The sequence below is a fragment of the Mobula birostris genome, chromosome 9, assembly GCF_030028105.1.
Source record: "Mobula birostris isolate sMobBir1 chromosome 9, sMobBir1.hap1, whole genome shotgun sequence".
Taxonomy (NCBI): domain Eukaryota; kingdom Metazoa; phylum Chordata; class Chondrichthyes; order Myliobatiformes; family Myliobatidae; genus Mobula; species Mobula birostris.
In genome coordinates, this window is record NC_092378.1 from 12635845 (window position 1) to 12661199 (window position 25355).

Sequence of the window (25355 nt, forward strand, 5' to 3'; positions counted from 1 at the left end):
ACACACACACACACACACACACACACACACACACACACACACACACACACACGCACACACAGTGTTTGATGGCCTTCTTTTGTTTTTAATGCGTTTAATTGGGGTTCTTTGTGGCTGCCTGTAAGCAGATGAATCTCAAGGTTGTATTAAATTATACATACTTCGCTAGTAAATGCACTTTGAACTTTGCGTCTGTATCAAACACCATGAAAGCAGTCAAGATAAGTTTTCATCAATGCTTTCATTTAATTGGGGAAAAATTGTGAATTTCGCTGGCATGTACATGGTCATTTTACAAGAGGAAACACTTCTACAAATTTGGATAATTTATACAAATAGAACAATTTTAAAAAATAAAACTTTTAATTTAGTAAACACATTCAGTACTCTTTAGCACTGTCTGGAATTACTCCACTTTACGAAATCCCTGAGCAGCAATGCAGATGTAATGCTTAATCAGTATTTCTCAGAACCTGAAAGCATTGACCAGGCAGAGAGGAAGTCTCTCCTGCATGGCTTAGGTTTCACCCTTAAGTCTCGGACAAACCCACAATTCAATCATTGCTACAACACAATGCCAATATAGTTAGAGCAATTAGTCATTTCTGCCATGCAATCACATAATAAAGAAGAAAGTAAAGATATCCCTGCTTTTCAGTTTAAGTGAATCAAGATCCTATGTAAAGATACCTTTGTGTTCTGACTTAAAAGCCATTAAAATATGTATCTGTTCCATGGGCAAACAAATCATTTAAAAGTAGTTGGCATCAAAAGGCGATAGATGTAAACAAATCAAAAGGAGAATAAATGCAGGCTCATGTCTATTTCCTTCCATTTCTGTAAAACATGAACAAATATGCCTTTATTGTATCTAAAGCAAATAGGTTCTTCTAATGTTATACGAGACTAGGGTAAAACTTAACATTATCAGCCCCATATTGAATTAGAATAACTTAAAACTTCCACAGTTAATTAAATACCTTGATATGTTTTAGCAAAAACCAACTTTAAAACACAGTGGTGTAAAATCCTCCAGAACCATACATGGCATTGTGTTGAACATAAGGACACCATGCAGATGTGGTACACTTTATGAATGCTTGACCTCAGTCTTCCACCACCGTTGTACTGGTAAATTACTAGTAACAACAAGCAGAACTCTTCAATATGCTCCCTCAGTCTTGGCAGGTGCATGATCCGAATTCGCAAAGCTGTTGACAGCTCCCGAAAATAAAAAAAAGTCCTATTATTTATCTCCAACTTGTTTATAAATAAGTTGGAGCAAAAGTACACATGGTTATTTAAACAAAAGCTATGTGAATCAGACAGTGTGTGTCTCGTCTGCAGGAGTATTAGACTTCTGTGTGCCAACTGAAAAATATATAATTGATAATGTTTACTTTGATCAAAACAGCATTAGTTGTTCACCAATCTGTTTTTCTAAGTGCTCTAACGGTCTGCTGATGAGGCAGATACAAGAGAGGCCAAGCTTGTATAAAATCTGGTGTCAGTTTCAAAAACAAGACAAATGAAGCCCCCTCATTTATGAATCTTCATTGTTTCTGGGAGCTTCCCACATTTCCTTTCCCTTGTCAGGGAAAGAATCTCCAACTCCACCTGAAGAGCTAAAGGATAGCGAGGAAGAAGGCAGAGCCAACAATTGTCCAATCTTTTGGCCCAAAGGGGTTCTGATTTATCAGTGAAGGTAGTAAACACTGAGCAAATTAGATGTACCAGTCTTCAGAAAGGTGAACAATTGCTTTGCAAGACAAGTAGCCAAATCTTAAAGTTTTCTAAAGATTGCACCCTTACAAAGGGAACATAGGAATCATAGCTGGAGTTAAGAGTTAGACCCTAAGTAAATCACATTCCGAAAGTTGGGATGTTCCTAAATTTTTTAGTGTGCCTTTAGTCAGCAAGTGCAGGAAATCAGGTAGATGAATCACATGTTAACTAGATGTCTTCCCACAAGCACTGGAAACTGAGGAGTTTCAGTGTTAAAGGGCATCACCAGAGTCACAAACAACAGATGTCCATCCACATCCTTGCCAATTCTTCCAAGTTTAATGTTCCAAGAGTTTGATTAAGTTTTACCATCTCTTCTCTTTTGCACATTCAAGCCTTGTTTCTCCATGATGTTGCGCAGTTTGCGAAGGTTCGACTGGGTAATGGCATCATCAGGTTTGAGCTGGAGAGCTCGGAGGTAGTTAGCCTCAGCCTCGCGCAGTTTTCCATTCAGATGAAGAATGGCACCCAGGTTCATCAACGCTGCGGGGTACTGTCAGAAAAGAAATGGCAGACTGAGAGAGGAGTAATAGGCACAAAATTTAAACACTGACATAAAAGTCATTCATTTATTCATTATGTGCCATGTCATATGACAATCTTTGATCCTGATTGCTCTTGGCAAATTTTTCTACAGAAGAGATTTGTCATTGCCTTCTTCTACATAGTGCCTTTACAAGATGGGTGACCCCAGCCATTATCAATAGTCTTCAGAGACTGTCTAGCGGAGGGAAGGAACACCTTACATTCCCTTTTGTAGAGACATAGCTCCACTCCACCACCCCATGACATAATAACCAAACAAAATAAACAGCTATTCAATGCTGTTGTGTAATGTAAGTGAGATACATTGACTATTGCCTTCCTGAACAATGAGGCTGGAAGATGATACTGCTGAACAGGCACCATCTGGGAAAAAAATATTATGCCGAGAAATGCACATGCTTGATACCAGAAGGTATTTGTTTAAGGTGAATGGTAGAAAGTTTAGGGAGATATTAGAGGTAGGTCATTATTTTAAACAGTGAGTGGGAAGTGTCAGCCATGCATTGCTGGGGTGGTGACAGATGCTGACACAATAGCGATATTTAAAAGACTCTTACATAGGGTGAAGGATGTAAGAAAAATGGAGGTTATAGGCCATACAGGAGGGAAGGGTAAGATTGACCATATATAGGCTTGCACAACATCAAGGGTCAAAAGGCATGTATGGTGTTGCACTGTTCTATGTTCAATTAAACTTCTATAATTTATTTATTTTTATTTATTGAGACACAGTGCAAAATAGGTCCTTCTGGCCTTTCAAACCGCACCACTCAGCAGTCGTCCCTGATTTAGTCCTAGCATAATCACAGGGCAATTTTCAATAACCAATTAACCTACCAACCAGTATGTCTTTGGAGAAACCGGAGCACCCAGAGGGAACCCACACAGTCACGGGGAGAACGTACAAACCCCTTACAGACAATGATGGGAATTGAACCCCAGTCACTGATACTGTAAAGCATTGGGCTAACCACTATGCTACCAAGCTGCCCTAAAGAGTTGCGTATGACAGATTAAGTTTTACAACATTGTCAAGGGCTGATATCAAGGAAATGCATCCTGCACCAGCTTGCCAAAGACATGGAAGATGCAGAAGGAAAAGTATAATTGTGCACAATTTTCCTTGTTGAACTCTTATTTTATATTAGTTGTATTATGGAGTGCACATAAACACATGAATTCCAAACCATAATCATAATCAGAGAAAAGAGCAAAAGCTGACATAACAGCTTCAAAAGTAGCCCCAGGGATAAAACAATAACCATTAAAACAAGTAATTATACTCTGCCACATGGGCTTGTAACTTATGTTGTTACTATGTCCAACATTCCACTACTCATAGGAGAGAAAAGGAATATGTCAAAGATGGGGGATATAAATGTCCATGACACTATATTTATTTTCTTGGTTGGTCAGTGAGCATAATTCTTTCATAAAGCATTTTTGCTATATAACAGTTTGTTCAAAGCTATAGTGAAAATTGGCACTGCACACTGTGTATCCATTATGTACAATTATACTGAAGAGTGATATCTCTTTTCTGAAGAGATAATTTGACATTGGATTGCTGTGGATAATGGGCTTCAGTCACCTGATAAATATCTCTATGATTTTCAGGTCCTTTGAAATAAACAGGAATTAAAATTATGAGGAATGTATCATGAGCACCCAGTCCGATAACACCACTTTACATTGTCATCCAACATCAAAATCATTCTGAAACCAAATTATATTTTTTGGTATATTTTAAAACTAATTTTCTTTCAGTAGTATTAATCTATTCGTGAGACAGTTCTCTTTTATTGGATTGTAATTTCTTTAAATTGCTTAATGGGAGATAAGCAATTTGAACCCTACTTCATTATCAGGTTATTGTAATGTTTAGGACTGTGGAAAACATGCTTGCTTAATATAGACTCTTTAAGTAGACAATAAGGTATGGTTCAAAGCAGCTAGAGCGTAGTTAAAAATTATTGAATTTCAAAATTAAAATAATGCACATTGCTTCATTGTAAATATGTTGAGCAGCATAATTAGGAATCACATTATCCAGGCAAAGAAAATTATTAAAGTGGAACAAGTCTCTTGCCACCTATCCCCCACCAACACCAAAAATAATATGACCTGAATTTCTTATATTACATTTCATATTCACTTCCTTACAACAAGGGTTCCCTACTGGGAGTCCATGGACCCCTCAGTTAATAGCACGGATCCACAGCATAAAAAAGGTTGGAAACCCCTACGTTATGGCACAGAAGGAGGCAACTCCACCACTCAAGTCTTTGCCAACTCTCAAAGCAATACAATTTCTTTGTTAATTTCCCCTAACTTCATCTCTGTCATATGCCCAAGTCTACCATAAATGTTAAAATGAATGCAATTCTGCCAATATGTAGAGTTATTATAACCACAAAACTTGGTAAGTATGGATTTCCTGGGTTTCTAATAGAGCTCCTTGAAGTGGAGACACCTCCCTTCAAGCACCATGGTTACAGCCTGGAACCATTTGAATTGGGGAGCCTGTTTCACAGGGAAAAAGAAAAGATAGTCAGGAATGGGTTTTGTGTGGATAAAGATTAAGGACTATATAGAATAGTGATGATGAGGAAATCACAATGTAAAAATAGGAAAGAGGCCAAATAATGGTAAAAATTCATGGATTTAAAGAACACTTATTATCAAAGTATGTATGCAGTATACAACCCTGAAATTCTTCTTTGCCACAGACAGCCATGAAACAAAGAAGAACCATGGAACCTGTTCAAAGAATGAGCATCAACCCAGCCACATTCAAAAATAACAATCACACAAATGGGATCAAAAAAAAAACAAGTGAAAAACACAGAATACAAAATACTCGATTGAAAGAGTCCAATCATGTGCAGTTCAGCTCAGGTTGCTATCTGCAGGCCATCCCAATTCAGAATTGCCCAATTAGCAGCAAAGGAAGGAGCAACCAGAAACCAGAAACACATCATAATGTGAACTATAGAGTCCAATCCACAAACCGCATCATCTAAACCTTGCCCAAGAATCAGGACTCCAGCACCACCCTCTTACAGCATCGGGGGAGACAGAGACCATTCGAACGCGGAGACCTTTCTTCAGGAGCAGCGAGCGAGAGGGGAGAGAGAGACCGCCACAAGCAGACATCTTGCTCTGGCAGCAGCGAGCGAGGGGCTTGTAGGCACCTGCTGGCCATCCACAACCGCCTCAATGATTTCAAGATGGGATACGAAAACTGTGGTAAAATTTGGTGCACAAGGTCTGATGGTGGGGATTTGTAAACCTGTTCTTCTGAAGGAAACACACCTCCTCATCACAGCCCATAAGCATCGATTTATTTTATGGATTTAACTATTCATTTGCTTTGGGCTGTCAAGTTTCCCGTGGCACAAGTCCATGCCTATGCTTGAAAAGAGTATTACTTTTAGCGAGAACTCAATCATCTTCATGATATATTCAACTGATGGACCACATCACATGAGCAGTATGGATGCCCCACCCTTTCATCTGCTCATGGTAAAATAGAAAGTGGGCATATTCTAGACATGATTAGTTTCTGTTCCATTTTACCTGTACTTTAACCCTAATGTAATCCCAATCCTTCTTGTTTGAAGACAATTAAAATTCCCTGAGACAGAGATGAATAACTTCAGTTGCTTAAGTTTGTAAAGGTACATGGAATAAAGTGTGTAAATAGAGTAGAGACACTGTTCAGCCATGATTTAAATGAATAACATGAAATCCTGACTGTATGGTTCCTCTCGGTTCCATTAGAATCACTCTGCCTTTCACATCTTCCCTGTTTCATTCCAAATCAGTTGAAACTGGTATCCTTCTTCCACAATCCTACAGTCCAGCTTCAGTTAGCAATCATCTTTCCCAATTCAACCTGGAATTTGTTCAACTTTCTGTACAAGGTGACAATCATTTCCAATTCCCTAATTCCACTTCAATTTCTCTCCATGAATAGCTGAAAGCATCCCATTCACTCTGTGATTTTATGCCCATCTCATTCCAGTTCAAGAACATACTCTTTTGTCATCCTTACACCTCTTCAGTAGACCTACCCTCAGCTGCAATGATAGTTAGTCATCTTAATTCCCTCAATTCAAACCTGTAATATAACTAATACGGATCTTTATTTACATATCCCTGAGTTCGTCTAGCCTTTGTTGAAAGCACGATGACTACCTTTTGAACATCTTCTTCACCATTCAATACTTCCCTACTGTCTCTCATCATTCAGGCTCTCCAGGAAATTTTGAGCAACAAACACACACACACACACACACACAGTGCTGGAAGAACTCAGCAGTTCAGGCAGCATCTATGGATAGGAATAAACAGTCGATGTTTCAGGCTGAGATCCTTCATCAGGATTGGAAAGAAAGGGGTAAGGAACTGGAATAAGAAGGCAGGGATGAGGGGAAGGAGTACAAGCTGGCAAATAATTAAATTAGTAAAACCAGGTGAGGAGGAAGGTGAGTGAGTGGGGGAGGGAGAATGAAGTGAGAAGCTGTAATGTGTAAGTTGGGAGAAGTAAAGGGCTGAAGAAGGACTCTAATAGAAGAGGACAGTGGACCAGGGGAGAAAGTGAAGGAGGAGGGATGTCAGAGGGAGGTGATGGGCTGGTAATGAGAAGAGAAGGGGTATGAGGAGAGCCAGAATGGGAAATGGAATAGGAGAAATAGAAGGGGGGAGAAGAGATGGAAGAGGGGAGTTCTGTTCACTCCCTCCATTGTCCTCTGTCCACAGGCATCATACCCTCTCTATTACAGTATTCTCAGCCAATGCCCTTCTCTATTTAGCTCTACTCCTATCCAAGTCTTGCTGCTGTATGTGAGACTGGTCATTATATAAACAGAACAAGATTTTCTCCTGATCTTCTGCCCAAAGGATGCCATTGAATTAATTGCTTAACCTAGAAAAAGTGCTGGTAGCATAGTGGTTAGCAGAAAGCTTTACAGTACCAGCAACCTGGATACAATTCCCGTCACTGCCTGTAAGGAGTTTCTACATGTTCCCCGTGACCGCTTGCGTTTCCTCTGGCTGCTCCGGTTTCCTCCCCCAGCCCAAAGACTTACGGGTTAGTAGGCTTACTGGCCATTGTAAATTGTTCCGTGATTGGGCTAGGGTTAAATCGGGGGGTTGCTGGGTGGTGCAACTCGAAGAGCCGGAAAGGCCTATTCTGTGCTGTACCACAATTTTAAAAAAATAATGAAGGGTTTAATTCATACACCCTTGACTTATTAGATTAGATCAGGTTGGATTCAACTTTGTTATTGTGCCGAGTACAGATACAAAGCCAATGAAATGCATTTGGCATCTGACCAGAAATGCAAAGAATAGTACAAAATAACTATGAATAAAAAAAGTGCTACAGCACACAAGTATAAAAGTACTGAGACAGTACAATACGGATGCAATACTGCTTAGTGCTGTGATGAGAGGTTCAGCAGTGTCACAGCCTCTGTCCACAGAGATTATACCATTGAAATCACTTTCCAATTCCAGTCTGAGTATGCTGAATTTAAATGGTTATTATTAGTGTACATTTCAGAAAGTTAGTTTAGCTGCAAATCTAATTTCCATCCTCTTAAACTGAGGACATTAACTTACAGATAAATGAATTGTGACTTACTGTTTTCTTCATCCCTTCAAAGCAATTCAACCCCAGGGCTGGACCTGTTATACTAAAGGTTCATGAAGGAAATGTTCAAGCCAAAATATTTTAACTGACTTATGCAGGACCATATTTAACCTCTGTCAGATAGATTAGAAAAAAAAATTGTGCAGCTAATTGCCCTGCAGCTTTACTAAGATGGATAGATTCACATCAAAAATCAAAGCCGAAGCATTGACCTTGGTTTTAAAGAACTAAGCTTCAGTTTCACAAAGGCTCTGTTTCCTGGGACAGCACATCCGTACAGCCTTTCACCCAAAAACATTCCTTCCATTTTCATCCTCCCCATTGCCATGAAGTTTCATTGACTAATACAAGTTATCAAAAGCAGCATGTAGTCATCCAAGTCCTGAAGAGAACACCCTGTTGATCCGCTACACAATACACAGAGCCTTCTTTGCAATTTGATTTGGGCCTTCATCGTCTTTATAAAAGATCGCTGAACATTTTATTTACTTCAGGATATGCACCACCTTCTTTATGCTGGTATGCTTTGTGACCCACATGATTAATGACCAGCATAATGGTAAATAAATGCATGATGGTATAGTTTCCCAAATCAATTGTTTTATATTGAATGCAGATGATAGCCTTTTTCACCTCATCAATATAGAAGGTCATTAATGCTGGAATTCAATAATCCTCCATTACTAGACTTCTGTGAAAATGATACCACCTACAGCTTTCCTGGTCAAATGACTAAAGGATTGGCACCATTTCCTGCATTAGATGAAGTGGTTTATATCTGAGTTTGCTAAAAAAAAAAGACAGACAAATCCAGTATTAACCTGTACTAAGACAGTTCACAAAACCTCAAAATAAATTAATCATCATGAAAAAAAGTTCCAAGTTCAGAGTACATATACAGCCCTGAGATTCATTTTCTTGCGGACATACTTAATAAATCCATAGAATAATAACCATAACAGAATCGATGAAAGTTATGACTTTAATACAAAAAGAAACAACTAATTTTAATAGATAAGTAAGCAATAAATATTGAGAAAATTAGATGAAGAGTCCTTGAAAGAGAGTCTGTTGTGGGAACATCTCAATGATGGGGCAAGTAAAGTTAAGTGAAGTTATCCCCTTTGGTTCAAGACTTTGTAACTTTGGCTGAGGGGTCGTAACTGTTCCTGAACCTGGTGGCTCCTTTACCATCTTCCTAATGGTAGCAGTGAGAAGAGAGCATGGCTGGGTTTATGGGGGTCCTTAATGGGGAGAGCTTTACCCATGATGGATGGGGCCTCAGGGCCATATCCAGTATTTTATGTAGAATTGTCCGTTCAAAGGCATTGGTGTTTCTATACCAGGCTTTGACACAGCCAGTCAATATACTCTCCACAACACACTTATAGAAGACATATGCTGGTGATATTAAACCTGATTCTGATTCTGATCTTCACAAACTGCTAAGGAAGTAGAGGTACTGCCATGCTTTCTTTGTGTTTGCATTTATGTGCAGATGGTAGAGCCACTACCTCACTGTGCCAGTAACCTTTACACAGGCGCTGTCCATTTTCAGTATTCTGGGTTTTGTGATTTCAAGGGATGCTCCAGTTTCCTCCTACATGAGACATTTGGTAATGCCCACTGTGAACAGCCCTTCATGTGTAGATGTGATAGAATCTGGGGTAGACGTGATTGAAATAAGGGAAAACAAGATAGCTTTAGTGCAGGATTCAGGCGAAAGGATGCCTGACAATTAGCACAGTCTTGGTGTGGCCAGGGCCTGTTTCTGTGCTGTATAACTTGATGTACCAACACGTTGTTAACATGGATAAGTAAAATATTGGTGGATGTTCTCTCACACTCGAAGCAATTCTCAAATCGCATGCTCCCTTTTTTAAAATTTTGTGCTAGATTCAAACAACTGCCAGTTGCAGAATTTCAGGAATAATCTCAATACAAAATCGGGGCTGGGCATGTGAAAGAAAAAAAATCGACTTTTTGCAAGGCTTTGTTCAAAGATCAGAACTGATTACAGATGAAAACCAGAATACTACAGAACTAATGCAAATGAGGTAAAGTTTTAATTTTTGTTGAGTTTGTGCTATTCAGTGAACAAATGATTAGACAAGTGATAAGCTATACTTGTTGGAAATGAAGAAAGTCCCATTGGCCAGTAATTGACAATCAAATGCTACATAGGTCTGGACAAACTCATTTCTGGGTGGTCAAGTCAATCATATTTCATCAAAAGTGTTTTTTCATTAGCATTTTGAATCTTTCTGAATCATATTTAACAACCTTCATCTGAAATACTGGTTACTATAAGTAATAAAGAGAGCCCAACAAAGAACAACAGGTTATAGATGGTCAGCCTGCTATGCAAAAATGTTCTATGTTTGGCATCTCTGTTAATACAAATAACACAATATTTAACAAATTTGAAAAGTAATGAACTGATTCCAGTCTGAAAAACTCTGGTGACCACAAAGATTTATAAACTATGCAGTCCCTTTTATTAAATTTTTTCTGCTTTGCCTGGAGGTGTAACTCTAGACGGAGTATCCTGTGGTTGTTTGTACAGAATGACATTGGATAGAAACATTTTACAGTGAAAAAAATGTTACTTCCCAGATGATTCTCACATGCAAAGAGACAGTTTGTCATAATACTTTGGAGGTGAAGTACCAGTGCATTGGTTTTCCATTCACAGCACGTATACTTTCTGGGTCAAGGCATTAAAGGCGGAATTATCCTTCAAAAAGACAGAATTCTATGTGGGCATGAAGTACGATGTAACAAAACGCCAACATTTTGTTTAATGCATTTCAGATACAAACTTCAAACTGATCCTTTTCATTACCATAAATTAGCAGATACAGCTCCTCAAATCCAGCTGTTCAAAATCATGCCTGCAAAAGGCAGGGCAAAGGAAATCTCAGCGAAAAGACAGTTACACAAACCAGCTAAACTGGAATTGCAAAGTTACATCCCATACTGAATCAGATTCTTTGATTCTTCAAAGTAAAGCTGATACTCATTCAGTTAAATATTATTAAGCGCTGTAAAATAATGTATTTGAAGCTTTATCATCATGCAGGAAAATGTAAGGTTATGCACTTTGGAATCCTTCTGCAGGATTCCCTAAAGGTCAAGTTAGTAGTAAGGAAGTCAAATGAAAGATGAGCATTCATTTCAAGAGGACTAGAATATAAAAACAAGAATGTAATGGGGAGGCATTATAAGACATTTGTCAGAATACATTTAGAGTATCGTTAATACTCTAAATGCACTCTATAGAGCGTGGATCAAAACTTGGAGCTATGATGTTTTGGCCATTCCAGAGACTTGGATGGCTCCGGGGCAGGAATGGCTATTCCTAGTGCCAGGCTTTAGATGTTTCAGAAAGGACAGGGAGGGAGGCAAAAGAGGTGGGGGCATGGCACTGTTGATCAGAGATAATGTCACGGCTGCAGAAAAGGAGGAAGTCATAGAGCGACTGTCTACAGAGTCTCTGTGCGTGGAAGTTAGGAACAGAAAGGGGTCAATAACTCTACTGGGTGTTTTCATAGACCACCCAATAGTAACAGGGACATCGAGTAGCAGATTGGGAGACAGATTCTGGAAAGGTGTAATAATAACTTCGTTGTCATGGTGGGAGATTTTAATTTCCCAAATATCGATTGGCATCTCCCTAGAGCAAGGGATTTAGATGGAGTGGAGTTTGTTAGGTATGTTCAGGAAGGTTTCTTGACACAATATGTACTTGATCTGTTTTGAGAAATGAGCCTGGTCAGATGTCAGATCTCTCAGTGGGAGAGCATTTTGGAGATCATGATCACAATTCTATTTCTTTTACCATAGCATTGGACAGGGATAGGAACAGACCAGTTAGGAAAGTGTTTAATTGGAGTAAAGGGAAATATGAGGCGATCAGGCAGGAACTTGGAAGCATAAATTGGAAACAGATATTCTCAGGGAAATGTACGCAAGAAATGTGGCAGATGTTCAGGGGATGTTTGCGTGGAGTTCTGCATAGGTACATTCCAATAAGACAGGGAAAGGATTGTAGGGTACAGGAACCATGGTGTACAAAGGCTGTTGTAAATCTAGTCAAGAAGAAAAGAAAAGCTTACAAAAGGTTCAAAAAATTAAGTAATGATAGAGATCTAGAAAATTATAAGGCTAGCAGGAAGGAGCCTAAGAATTAAACTAGAAGAGCCAGAAGGTAAAATGAGAAGGCCTTGGTGGACAGGATTCAGGAAAACCCCAAGGCATTCTACAAGTATGTGAAGAGAAAGAGGATAAGACGTGAGCGAATAGGACCAATCAAGTGTGACAATGGAACCGGAGGAGATAGCAGAGGTACATAATGAATACTTTGCTTCAGTATTCACTACGGAAAAGGATCTTGGCGATTGTAGGAATGACTTGGAGCAGACTGAAAAGCTTGAGCATGTAGATATTAAGAGTATGTGCTGGAGCTTTTCGAAAGCATCAAGTTGGATAAGTCACGGGGACCAGACGAGATATACCCCAGGCTACCATGGGAGGTGGGGGGGGGGGCGGAGATTGCTGAGCCTCTGGCGATGATCTTTGCATCATCAATGGGGCCAGGAGAGGTTCCGGAGGATTGGAGGGTTGCGGATGTTGTTCCTTTATTCAAGAAAGGGAGTAGAGATAGCCCAGGAAATTATAGACCAGTATGTCTTACTTCAGTGTTTGGTAAGTTGATGGTAAAAATCCTGAGAGGCAGGATTTATGAACATTTGGAGAGGCATAATATGATTAGGAATAGTCAGCATTGGTTTGTCAAAGGCAGGTCAAGCCTTACGAGCCTGATTGAGGCATGGCATCCAAGGGGACATTGCTTTGTAGATCCAGAACTGGCTTGCCCACAGAAGGCAAAGAGTGGTTGTAGACGGGTCATATTCTGCATGGAGGTCGGTGACCAGTGGTGTGCTTCAGGGATCTGTTCTGGGACCCCTACACTTCTTGATTTTTATAAATGACCTGGATGAGGAAGTAGAGGGATGGGTTTGTAAACTGCTGAGACACAAAGGTTGGAGGTGTTGTGGATAGTGTGGAGGGCTGTCAGAGGTTACAGTGGGATATTGATAGGATGCAAATCTGGGCTGAGAAGTGGCAGTTGGAGTTCAACCCAGATAAGTGTGAAGTGGTTCATTTTGGTAGGTCAAATATGATGGCAGAATATAGAATTAATGGTAAGACTCTTGGCAGTGTGGAGGATCCGAATCTTGGGGTCCGAATCCATAGGACACTCAAAGCTGCTGCACAGGTTGACTCTGTAGTTAAGAAGGCATACGGTGCATTGGCCTTCATCAATCATGGGATTGAGTTTAAGAGCCGAGAGGTAATGTTGCAGCTGTATAGGATCCTGGTCAGACCCCACTTGGAGTACTGTGCTCAGTTCTGGTCACCTCACTACACGAAGGATGTAGAAACCATAGAAAGGGTGCAGAGGAGATTTACAAGGATGTTGCCTGGATTAGGGAGCATGCCTTATTAGAATAGGCTGAGTGAACTCGGCCTTTTCTCTTTGGAGCAACAGAGGATGTGAGGTGACATGATAGAGGTATGTAAGATGACGAGAGGCATTGATCGTGTGGATAGTCAGAGGCCTTTTCCCAGGGCTGAAAAGGCCAGCATGAGAGGGCAAAATTTTAAGGTGCTTGGAAGTAGGTACAGAGGAGATATCAGGGGTAAGTTTAATGTGCAGAGAGTGGTGAGTGCGTGGAATGGTAGAGCCAGAGATGGTGGTGGAGGCAGATATGATAGGGTCTTTTAAGAGACTCCTGGATTGGTATGTGTAGCTTAGAAAAATAGAGGGCTATGGGTAACCCTAGGTAACTTCTAAGGTAAAGACATGTTCGGCACAGCTTTGTGGGCCAAAGGGCCTGTATTGTGCTGTAGGTTTTCTATGTTTCTAACACTTTTGGGCCTCATATTTAAGGAAGGATGTACTGACATTGGAGACATCCAAAGGATGGTTATGAGTATGTATGAGAAGCATTTAATGGTTCTGCGCCTGTACTCATTGGTGTTTAGAGGAATGAGGGGGAATCTAATTGAAACCTACCAAATATTGATGAAGTAGACTTGGAGGGGATGTTTCCAGTAATTATTGTGTCTAGGACCAGAAGGCACAGCCTCAGAACAAAAAGGCATCCCTTTAGAACAGAGATGAGAAGAAATCTTTTGTGCCAGATGGTGGGGAATCAATGGGTTTCTTTGCCACAGATGCTGTGGGAGGCAAGTTAGTGGGTACATTTAAAGCGGAGGGTGAGAAGTTCTTGATTAGTAAAGCTGTTAAAAGTTGTAGAAAGAAGGCAAGAGATTGGGGTTGAGATGGGAAAATGTATGAGCAATGATTAATTCGTGGAAGAGACCCAAGGGGCCAAATGGCCTAATTATGCTTCTATGTCTTATGGCCTTATCTATTCTATGTTTCCATAGATAACAGCTCTCTAACTTCTCAATAATCCATGGGTCTTCCACAGGTTACAAATGCTAGACATATGAACACTCCATTCATATGATCTAGCATTTTGGAGATCAACAGGATGGATAATGATGTATTTTCCGGTTGTTCCAGGGCAGAAAGCATCTTCTGGTGGTTGGGGACGGGGCATTTCCATATGCCATTGCTCTACAGCCCACCCAACACTCCTGAATTAACAAATTTCATGACACATGCTGGTGATAATAAATCTGATTCTGATTGCGAGCTGCAATAGTTGGAGGCTGGTAAGCTGAATTTAGCAGACTCAACTGTTCACTCTGAATCAGTGAGACTGACTGGCAGACATGTTTCCTGGGCCTGCTCACTCTCCTGTCACAGCTATTTTCTGTCGTCCTCTCCCAAACACTGTTTTAGAATATTTCTGACTTATGAAGCAGATGGGTTGTGAGCAGTCCTCAGGAACAGAACCTTGTTTTAACCTGCAGTGTCAACACAGGATAAATCTTCTGAATTTTAGCTTGAAGCCATAATCCTGAGCTAGCAGCTGAAGTTATGCAATGCATTCAAGTGATGCCCTCAAAATAAAATCATGCACAGATTTCTAGGAATAGTAAGGACTTTAGATTTTACATGATGGAAGCAAAGTTAGTCTGACAGTAATTATCGGGATGATGCAAAAATGGGGCTTATTTCATGAAACATGCAATTGAGAAAATTATCCCTTGAGAATATCCCTTACGCTCTCCCCCATTTCCTGGCCCAAATTCAGTTCTCAGCCAACGGATTGCGAAATCAAACTCCATCAATTTAACTCTCTCATTCTTGATGTCTAAAAGAACATGTTCCTCACAAAATTATGAGTTCTAACTCTTGTTAAAAATACATATGAATGTATATCTGTTGATAGCAATTTGCCACTAAGTGTATGGTTTTTATAAAGCCACAACTTAACACAGTGAATTCTATGGTTTCTTGAAAATGCATTAAATTGAAACCTCTAAAAGGTGCAAAAAGATGCGAAAAGGAGCAACGAAGAAAAACACACACAAACTGCTGGAGGAATTCAGCAGGTGAGGCAGTATCTATGGAAAAGAATGGACTGAGAATGAGGGGGAAGGTGGGGGAAGGGGGGAGAGGAAAGAGGCTAGCTGGAAGGTGATAGGTGAAGCCAGGTGGGTGGTAAAGGTCAAGGGCTGGAGAAAGAACAATCTGATAAGAGAGGAGAGTGGACAATAGGAGAAAGGGAAGGAGGAGGGGACCCGGGGGGAAGTAATAGGCAGGTGAGAAAAAGTGAAAGGTCAGAGTGGGGAACAGAGGAAGTGAGGTGGGGGTGCAGAATTTGTTCACCGGAAGGAGAAATCGATACATATGCCATTAGGTTGGAAGCTGCCCATATGGTATATAAGGTGTGGCTGTTCCACTCTGAGGGATGGATTGGCATGTCGGAATGGGAATGGGAATGGGAATTAAAATGTTTGGCCACCGGGTAGTCCCGCTTGTGGTGGATGGTGTGGAGATGCACGTGATTATTCATTATATGCTTTAAAATCTTCTATTATCTGCCACGTAGCATAACTGTCATGAACCCCTCATATCATATTCTAGACCGAAACAGTGCGGAAACAAATTTAGGTGCACGGAAAACTTAAGTGGCAGCAATACCCATGAATTTGGGGTATCCAGATCATCTTTTACTTGTATAACGGACCGACAGAGGATATCAGAAAATGACCAAAATGATTTGGGGAAGTTCACACTCTACAGACATCAAAACTTCACCAGCAGATGTACAGTGGAAATAAGGGCACGCAATATGAGTAGCATACATGGACAGCATGGTAGCATAGTGGTTGGCACAACGTTTTACACTACAGGCCACCTGGGTTCAATTCCCAATGCTCTCTGTAAGGAGCTTGTACGTTCTCCCCATGACCGCGTGGGTCCCCTCCTGGTGCCGTGATTTCCTCCCACAGTCCAGTTGGTAGTTTAAGTGGTCATTGTAAGTTGGCCCATGATTAGGCTAGGACTAAACTGGGGGATTGCTGGGCAGCGTGGCGCGAAGGGACAGAAGGGCCTATTCCATGCTGTATCTCAATAAATATATAAATAAAAGTGCACAGTGCTCTTTCACAGCCAACGTAATGAGAACCCCCAGTCATAAAAACGTGACAATGGTTCTTTTCTGGCACAGCTGCTGGTTTCAGCAGAGCTTAAGCATATTCGTAAGTGAATTTACTGGCCACTTTTCTTTATTGGTGTAGTATACGGAGATCTGCGTTAATCATGCATGGCTGCTGTTCTGTTATGGCTGTGTTCACTTACATTGGGTCGCAGTCCTGCTGCCAATCCGTAATGTTTCTCAGCTGCTTTGTTCAGGCCAGCTTGTCTGCGGAACAAGAAAAAAAAAAGTTTCCCAATGAAATGAAATCTGACTTCGGACACGTGTCATCTAAATGGTTTATATTTCAGATAGAAAGCTGACAAAATTGCCAGATGTTCAGCAGAGAGGTCGCACAGTCATTTTACCTGCATTTCATTGGACATTTTCCAAAATTATTCATAATGAGTACAGTCAAAACAATTGTGTTAATTCCAGCATTGTGGTAATACCCAAACAACATTTGCAAATGATTTATGTAAATATATTATTCCCTCTAATTTTAGACATACTTTCCATGTTGTTTCCTTGCTTCTTCACCTTAAGAAGTTGAGTCCGAGCGTATCACTAACCTTCAGCTGTCTGATTTAAGTGCTACATTCTTCTCAAGTGAAATGAGACGGGGTCTATTACTGTGCTACACAACAAAATTGAGCATCAAGTCAAATTAGATCAAGTTTATTGTCATTTAACTATATACATGTGTACTATCAAACGAGACGTTTCTCCAGACCAGGGTGTAAAGCACAGTAGTACACATAACACACATATAACACACAATAACTTATGAAAGTAAGGATAAAACCTACAGATGAATTATGCATAAATAAACAAAAGTAAAGTGCATAAATTGAATATTATAAAGTACAGAACAGATTAACTGGTGACACTTCGAATACAATGCAGCAGGGAGTTCAGAAGCCTAATGGCCTGAGGGAAGAAACTGTTTCTCATCCTGACCATTCTTGTTTTTATGCAACAGAGTCTCCTGCCTGATGGTAGAAAGTCAAGCTTTCCATCTTAGGCAAAGCCCACATGTGAATGCTTTACAACAGGGAATAACTGAGCTAAATCAGGCAGGAGATCCCTGGCTTATTTCCCTGAATTGAAGCCAACTATGGAATGCTCATTCTCATCCTGACCAACGGATTGATTCAACATACTGGTCTATAAAGTTTACACTGGACAATGCCTTAATGAAAAGAGTTTGCACTGACCCCTGAGGACACAGTCTATTAGTGGATCATATTGAGAGCTTACTTAAAAACTGGACAGCACAATTGACACTAAACTTGATGCACTGCAGAAGGTTCTTTTTTGATGTCTTTATTCAATGTTTGGCAAAGCCAACTGAAGAGAAAAAGCAGAATTGCTGTTCCACCCTCAGAGTGGAGGAGCAACACTTTATATTCTGTCTGGGTACCTTCCAACCGGAAGGCATGAATATTAATTTCTCCTTCCAGTGAACAAACTTAACCCCCAGCCCCTGCCCCGCCTTCCTCTATTCCCCACTCTAACGTTTCACTTCTTCTCACCCGACTATCACTTCATCCTGGGTCCCCTCTTCCTTCTCTTTCTCCTATTGTCCACTCTCCACTCCTAACAGATTCTTTCTTCTCCAGCCCCTGATGTATCCCAGCCACTTGGCTTCATCTATCATCTTCCAGCTAGCCTCATTCCCCTCCTCCAAGTTTTTATTCAGGCATCTTCCCCTTTCCTTCTCAGTCCTGAATAAGGGTCTCGGCTCAAAACTTTGAGTGTTTACTATTTCCCTTAAGGGCTGTTTGTTGTTTCCCAAGCTTAATGGAATATACTGGAATATATTTCCAGCTCTATAGTGTGTTTTTAAACATTTCCAAGTAAAACAATTTAAGTATCATGAAAGTGATGCTTCTTTTATGTAAAACTTTTGAAAGCTATTTTCCCTTATAATGCTCGTCGTTGCGCACAATCTTTTACCAAAAGTTCTGAACACTTTAGCTGCTGTTTTATGGGAAAACTGAACATTGATGAACAGTGGCACTGATCCACTGGAGCCTAAGAATCCTTCAATATCAGCCAGTTAATCTTGCTCCAACAGGAAGTCCCATGTGAGTCATACCATATTGTTCAGAATGCTTGTTGTCAATAAATTTCTATTAGAAGGACTAATAAAACAGAATATATATTTCTATGTTTAATGTACCCAGATGAGGTTTGTCGTCGTTTAGATCCTTGTTCTCAAGACTTTTTGTTGGCTGATGAAAAACAGCAGCTGATGACTGATCATTTATAGAAGAATTCACAACTAAAATATTTACAATAATGTAATTACAATAAGTAAAATCTATGACCAATGCCCTAAGGGCAAGCTTTCAATTTACCACCCAGGTGTTAAAGCTGAACAGAAAACACTGGTCAACAAAGATTTTCCTTCTTGAATACTTTTGGGTGTATCTTATGGGCGTGGATCATGAAATCCACCATAACATTTCCCTAGCATGCACCATGTTTTTTTTTCCAAATCACCAATATTTTTTATTTCAATTCAAAATTCAAGTCAGAATAATTGATGTCAAGAATAAGGAGGGCTGTTTTGTTGGTCCACAAATCAAACAGGTCATCAATGACAGGTAACTCAAAGAACTCCTAGTAGGACTGGAGAAAATTGCATTCAAGGATGTTGTTGAAAAGTTTCTTGGCAACTACAGAGCACCAAACTATGTGCAGCTGGTTGACAACATGTTTCAAGCATACAAAACCATGAAGTGCAAGATGTCACTACAGATTCATTTTCTGCATTCTCATTTAGACATCTCCCTGCAAATCTTGGCACTGTCAGTGACGAGCATGTTGAAAGGTTTCACCAGAACATTGCAGTCATTGAGAAATGGTATTAGGGAAACTGGAATCTATCAATGCTGGCTGATTACTGTTGGATGCTTAAGTGAGAAGCCTCAGACACTGAGTGCAAATGGAAATCATTAACAAAATATTTTTAGCTGAGATGAATTGCTGCAAAGCATCAATATCATTATGCAATTAAATGCAGTATATTCAATAAAAGTTAATTTCTTGTTTCTCCAAATACCTACAGGTTTAAAATTAGTCTGAAATTATATTGTGTTCAGCTTCAAGCAGTCTATCATAAGCAAAATAATTCTGCGGAAGCAACACTTTAAAAAAATTGTCCAATGAAATAAGTAAATTCCAGTAGGTCAGTGTTCTTAAAGTCAAAACATTGAAACCTTTCTACAATTTATTCCTTCTACCTTACTCTCTGATTTCCCACTATCTTACTAGCTTTCAGAGAGCTGAAAAGAGAATTAAAAAAAAAAGGTTAGTGCTCATATAAAGTTTCTTGTAGTGAAAATGCTTTGTGGTAAGTATTGCTATGTTCATGATACATCCACAATCAAAATATGACAAAATAGAATTGAAATTAAAAGTTGTGTTAAAACCCAAGCTGGTGCAGTCTTTCATTGATTCTATTGATGGTTATTATTCTATTATGGAATTATTCAGTATGCCTGCAAGAAAATAAATCTCAATGTTGTAATGGTGACGTATATGTACTTGACTAATAAATTGCTTTGAACTTCAGAAAGAGGTTGAGGCTATGACAAATAGTGGAAAGTTTGAAGAAGAATAGAGGAGTACACAGAGAAGCAAGCACAATGGCAACTCAATGCAGAAGACATAAAGCTAATGTATTTGGAAGTCTAAAGAATGAAAATACTCTATTTGGAATGTATTTTTATGCAAAGTTAATTATCAAGGGAGCCTGGTTATGCCAATGTGCATTAAAGCAGTAACATACATAGTTAAAACTTTAACCAAAGACAAATCATGTGGTTGTTTTTATGCCTTCATACAAAACACATAAGGGACTAGTAATAAATTTAACAAGACCTTACATGTAATACTCTGACTGAATCACATTAAACTTTTATTGTTTGCTATTAGAATATTAAGGCGATATGAAAGAAGGAACATAAATTCACTACAAATTTATCAAGATGAGAAGCTACAGTTATGAAAATCAACATAAACTAAGTTTCTGGCTACTGCAGAGTTTTTCTTTCTTTATTTTCAACAAAATAAGTTTCAAGTTAGGAGGTAGAGCAGAGTTGTTTGAGGATGATTTAATAGATGCCTTTTACCATGAAGAAAGGTTACGATCAATAAGTGGTTCACATGCACAGTACATTTGAAGAATCAAGACTAAGTTTCAGCTAACTATAAAGTAAATTTACACAGTGGGAATTCTACAATATGAAACTTCCCATTAAAGAACATTATTGTAGGAGGGCTGATAAGTTATTTTAAGCGAAAATGGAACATTTCCTTGAAAAACAAAATTATGAAAGAAAATGGAATTAGGTAGAATGTCAAGTCATGTGAAGAATATCAATGTATATTTAGGACTAACTTATTACAGGGCCAGTGGAAAGTGCATGACTCAAAGCTGAGAGATCAAATTTCATCATGTCATTTTATGAAACAAAATTTCATAAACTTAGAAGTGGCAATAGAAAGTAAACATGAAAGCTGATGGATGACTCTAAACGAAAACACAGTGCCTAGAATTGGTTGCTGGTGACCAGCAACTTTTATGTGTGTTGCTTGAAATTCCAGCATCTGCAGATTTCCTCATGTTTGCGCCTAGAATTGGTATCCATTCGCACCTGTTTCCCTAAAGAAAAGGCATAAATCCCACACATGCAATATTCCTGTTGAAATCCTGCTGATTGGGAGATTGGACCAAGTTCTTCCATCGTCCACTGCGTATTTTTTCCAGTGTTATCTCATGTGCAACAGCCATTAACAACAGAAATTGAATTTCAAAGGTGCAACCCATAAACTGCAATTTTCACCCACAGCAAAAGAAGGAAGAAATCAGGTAAAGATATCCTACAGGGCATCAGTGTTTTACCCAGAATCTCTACCAAACTTATTTCAATATGTTCTGGTTTTGTTTACAAGCATCACTGATGACGATCACAGTAACTCTATATTATGCACCTTCCAGCAAAATAATATAATTACTTAATGAACCTAGAACTCACCCTGGTTTATGGACTAGTCAGCAGAGTGATATGTACCCTCCAATTATTCTTCTGCTAAGATGAAGCTACCCTGAGGGTGGGTGGAGGAGCAACAACTTATATTCTGTCTGGGCAGCCTCTAACGTGATGGCATGAACATTGATTTCTCCTTCTGATATTTTTCCCCTTCCCCTCCCCTCTTCTTCTATTCTCCTCTCTAGACTTTTACCTCTTCTCACCGGCCTATCACTTCCCCCTGGCTCCCCTCTCCTTCCATTTCTCCTATGGTCCATTCTCCTCTCCTATCAGCCTTTGACCTTTCCCACCCACCTGGCTTCACTTATCACTTTCTAGCTAGTCTCCTTTCCCTCCCCCCACCTTTTTACTCTGGTATTCTCCCCCTTCCACTTCAGTCCTGAATAAGGGTCTTGGCCTGAAAGGTCAACTGTTTATTCATTTCCATAGATGCTGAGTTCCTCCAGCATTTTCTGTGTGGACCCTCCAATTGCCTGGTTAAGTACTTTTCCCAACAATACCCCTGAGGTCCAAAACCATTTCGAGTGGACTAGATTACAAAAGCAAGGATGTAATCCTGAGGCTTTATGAGGCAATGGTCAGACCATACTTGGAGTATTGTGAGCAGTTTTGGGCCCCTCACCCAAGAAAGGATGTGCTGGCATTGGAGAGGGTCCAGAGGAGGCTCACAAGAATGATCCCGAGAATGAAAGGGTTAATGTATGAGCAGCATTTGATGGTTTTGTGACTATACTCATAGAAACCTATTGAATATTGAGAGGCCTAGATGGAGTGAATGCTGAGAGGATGTTTGCTATAGTGGAGAAGTCTAAGATCAGAGGGCACACTCTCAGAATACAAGGATGTCCCTTAAGAACAGTGATAAGGAAGAATTGCTTTCGCCAGAGGGTCGTGAATCTGTAGAACCTGGCTGTGGTGACCAAGTCATTGGGTATATTTAAAGCAGAGGTCAATTGGTTCATGATTAGTCAGGGTTATGCGGAGAAGGCAGGTGAATGGGTTTGAGAGAGATAATAAATTGGCCATGATGGAATGGCAGAGCAGACTCGATGGGCCAAATGGACGAATTCTAATCTTATGTCTTAATGTTTTCTAATGCAGTCTAGTGGATTGGCATCCCATCCACCACACTAAATATCCATTTGCTCCCAATTCCAGTGCACAATCACTACACTATGTACCATTAGGTGCCTTTTGCAGCCACCCAAGGGCGGCGACGCCAAAGCAGAATCAGAAAATCTCTGCCGGGCACACTGGAATGGCACTGGGTTGGGTACTGGCCCCGCCCAATGATGCTGCTCTCTAGTGTTCACTCAGTGCTCTTCTCTGAGTTCACTTGGTGCTGCCCTCCAGTGTTTGCTCCACAGAAGAACAAGCTGGATTTAGACAACTTACCATCCATTGTACAGTCATGCCACTCAGGGATATGGGATATATTATGTTTGTTTCTTTGTCACTGTAAGTTTCTTCTGAAATTGTATCCATATATGCTATTTCCGTTTTGGGCTATGCGCTGTTGGTAATGTGTTTTGCACCTTGGCCCCAAAGGAACACTGCTTCGTTTGGCTCTATTCATGCATGGTCAAATGATAATTAAACTCTAACATTTGAATTTGATCAGGAAAATACATAAAAATTATATATCTGTGCTATTCTGACAGCATTTCCCAAACCCAAGGCAAAGGCTTCACACATGTGCGATTGCCCTCACCTTCAGATTCCCATCCGTCCAAGACTTAGCCTGGAAATATTTCAGAGGCCTTCATTGCTCCAGGGTCTAAATGCCTCAACTGCCTACCCAACAGCCCCATGTAAATAGCTTCACCAGCAGAACTGTAATGACTCAAATAGGTGGTTCACCACTACATTTCTGTGGGCAATAGATGTTGGTCATGCTAACAGTAGCCATGCCTATAAAGGTGTAGAAACCAGCACTTCTCTTGCATCTCCTAATGTCTTCACCTGATTAAATATGGGTTATAAATGACATTCTGCTGGAGTTGCTCAAAGAAAGCAGATAATTCTCAGGGTAGTATATGGTGACGTATCTATACCTTGATAATAGATTCCCTTGGAACTTTGGGGAGGGAGAAGGCTGATGCTTCTGCTACTGCTTGTGGGAGGAAGAGGAAAGGCTTTGGGGTTCTGATGTTCTGTCATTCATTCTTTGGGCTTTTTTTTGTACTGTGGATGTCTGCAAAAAGTAAGAATTTCAGGTTGTATACTGTATGCATTCTCTGATATTAAATTGACCTTTTGAACTTTGAACTTAAAATAACACTACAGGTATTTCTAGAGAATTTAATTGCTCCATGCCCTTAGCTAAAATGTGCCATACTTATAAAAAATTAATGCTAAAAGAGCACTGATTTGTCTATTAATGCTATAACCAATTTCCCCTGGGATCAATAAAGTATGACCATGACTTGACTATGACTATCCTAATCAAAGAAACTCATGTGAGCCTGCTGCGACGTTGGACATATTGAACATTAGAAAGGTAAGTTATTAATATTACACCAAGAGTACCGGAATAAAAAAGTAACTTCAAGCTTCCCAATTCAGAGAGCTTCCAACCTCTTTGGCTTGATCGGGTTCCCTTGCACATTTATTTATTTGTTTATTGAGATACAGCGTTGAGGAGGTCCTTCCCTGCCTTCAGGCTGTGCCGCCCAGCAACCCCTGATTTAATCCTAGCCTAGTCACAGGACAATTTACAATGCCCAATTAACCTATCAACCAGTACGTCGTTGGACTGTGGAATACCCAGACAAAACCCACACGGTCACGGGGGGAACATACAAACTCCTTACAGGCGACAGCGGGAATTGAACCCAGGTCACCTGAACTGTAAAGCGCTGTCCTAACCATTATGCTACTGCGCCACCCGATTTGCCACAAATAGCTTAGAATTAAACCTGATTGCAGCAGGATAGCGATGGGAAGTTAGCTTTTTGACTTGCTGCAATACTATGATTACCTAATAATTGCAGTTTTACTTTGCAAAGGCAGTCAGATTCATTCTGCCATGGGAATGAAGCTTCAAAACTAAATGCATTAACTGAAGCCTTACACAATCATTCACAAGGCTCAGTATGTTTTCGCCTACAGTATATTTTCTAATACTGCCACTTTTAAGGTCCATTGCCCTCAATGCTCATCAGTCTTTCATTTTTACAAATAATTACTTCTCCCCAGTCTTCCTCCACACCAGGAAACATTAGGAGGTGGTCCTGAGCCCACAGAGAGATTTATTTATTTTTGTGAAGCTGTGAATATACCCACTTTAACATTGGCAATGAACTCTCTACTGCACAGTGATGTCAGGTCAGCAAGCCATGTTTACTCACAGCCCCTATAGTAATTTCCTAGAGGTTGTAATTAATTGTGAGAAACTGATTTGACCTTTGCCCCCCCCATCCCTCATAATAACACAGCACCTTTAATTATTAGACAGCACAGGGACTAACTGCCCATAGTGAGTACATGCCTCAGATCTAGCCATGTAAACTCTCAGCTAAGAGTTTAAACAAATGTCCCACTTAACGACACACTGCCGTAAGTTCTGGTGCTCACTCAGTATCAGCTATGATTTTCCAATAGCATTTAGAGTGAAATAGCAACAAAATTGAAGTGATGCTTGATCAGATGTAAGAGATACCGCACTTGACTTTGAAA

At 40.0% G+C, this 25355-nt stretch overlaps 1 protein-coding gene across 3 annotated transcripts in view; it reads right to left on the reverse strand.

Annotated features, from left to right (window-relative positions):
* Positions 1 to 241: 241 nt before the first annotated feature.
* The window catches only part of tmtc2b (transmembrane O-mannosyltransferase targeting cadherins 2b), a 224486-nt gene continuing 199372 nt past the window's right edge, over positions 242 to 25355 (reverse strand). For all 3 annotated transcript variants that reach the window (XM_072269329.1, XM_072269330.1, XM_072269331.1), the window contains 2 exons: positions 16779 to 16842; positions 242 to 2278 (listed from right to left, as the gene is read on the reverse strand). In XM_072269329.1, coding sequence (XP_072125430.1) covers positions 2084 to 2278; positions 16779 to 16842 — 259 coding nt within the window. In that variant the 3' untranslated portion in view covers positions 242 to 2083. The remainder of the gene's footprint in view (positions 2279 to 16778; positions 16843 to 25355) is intronic.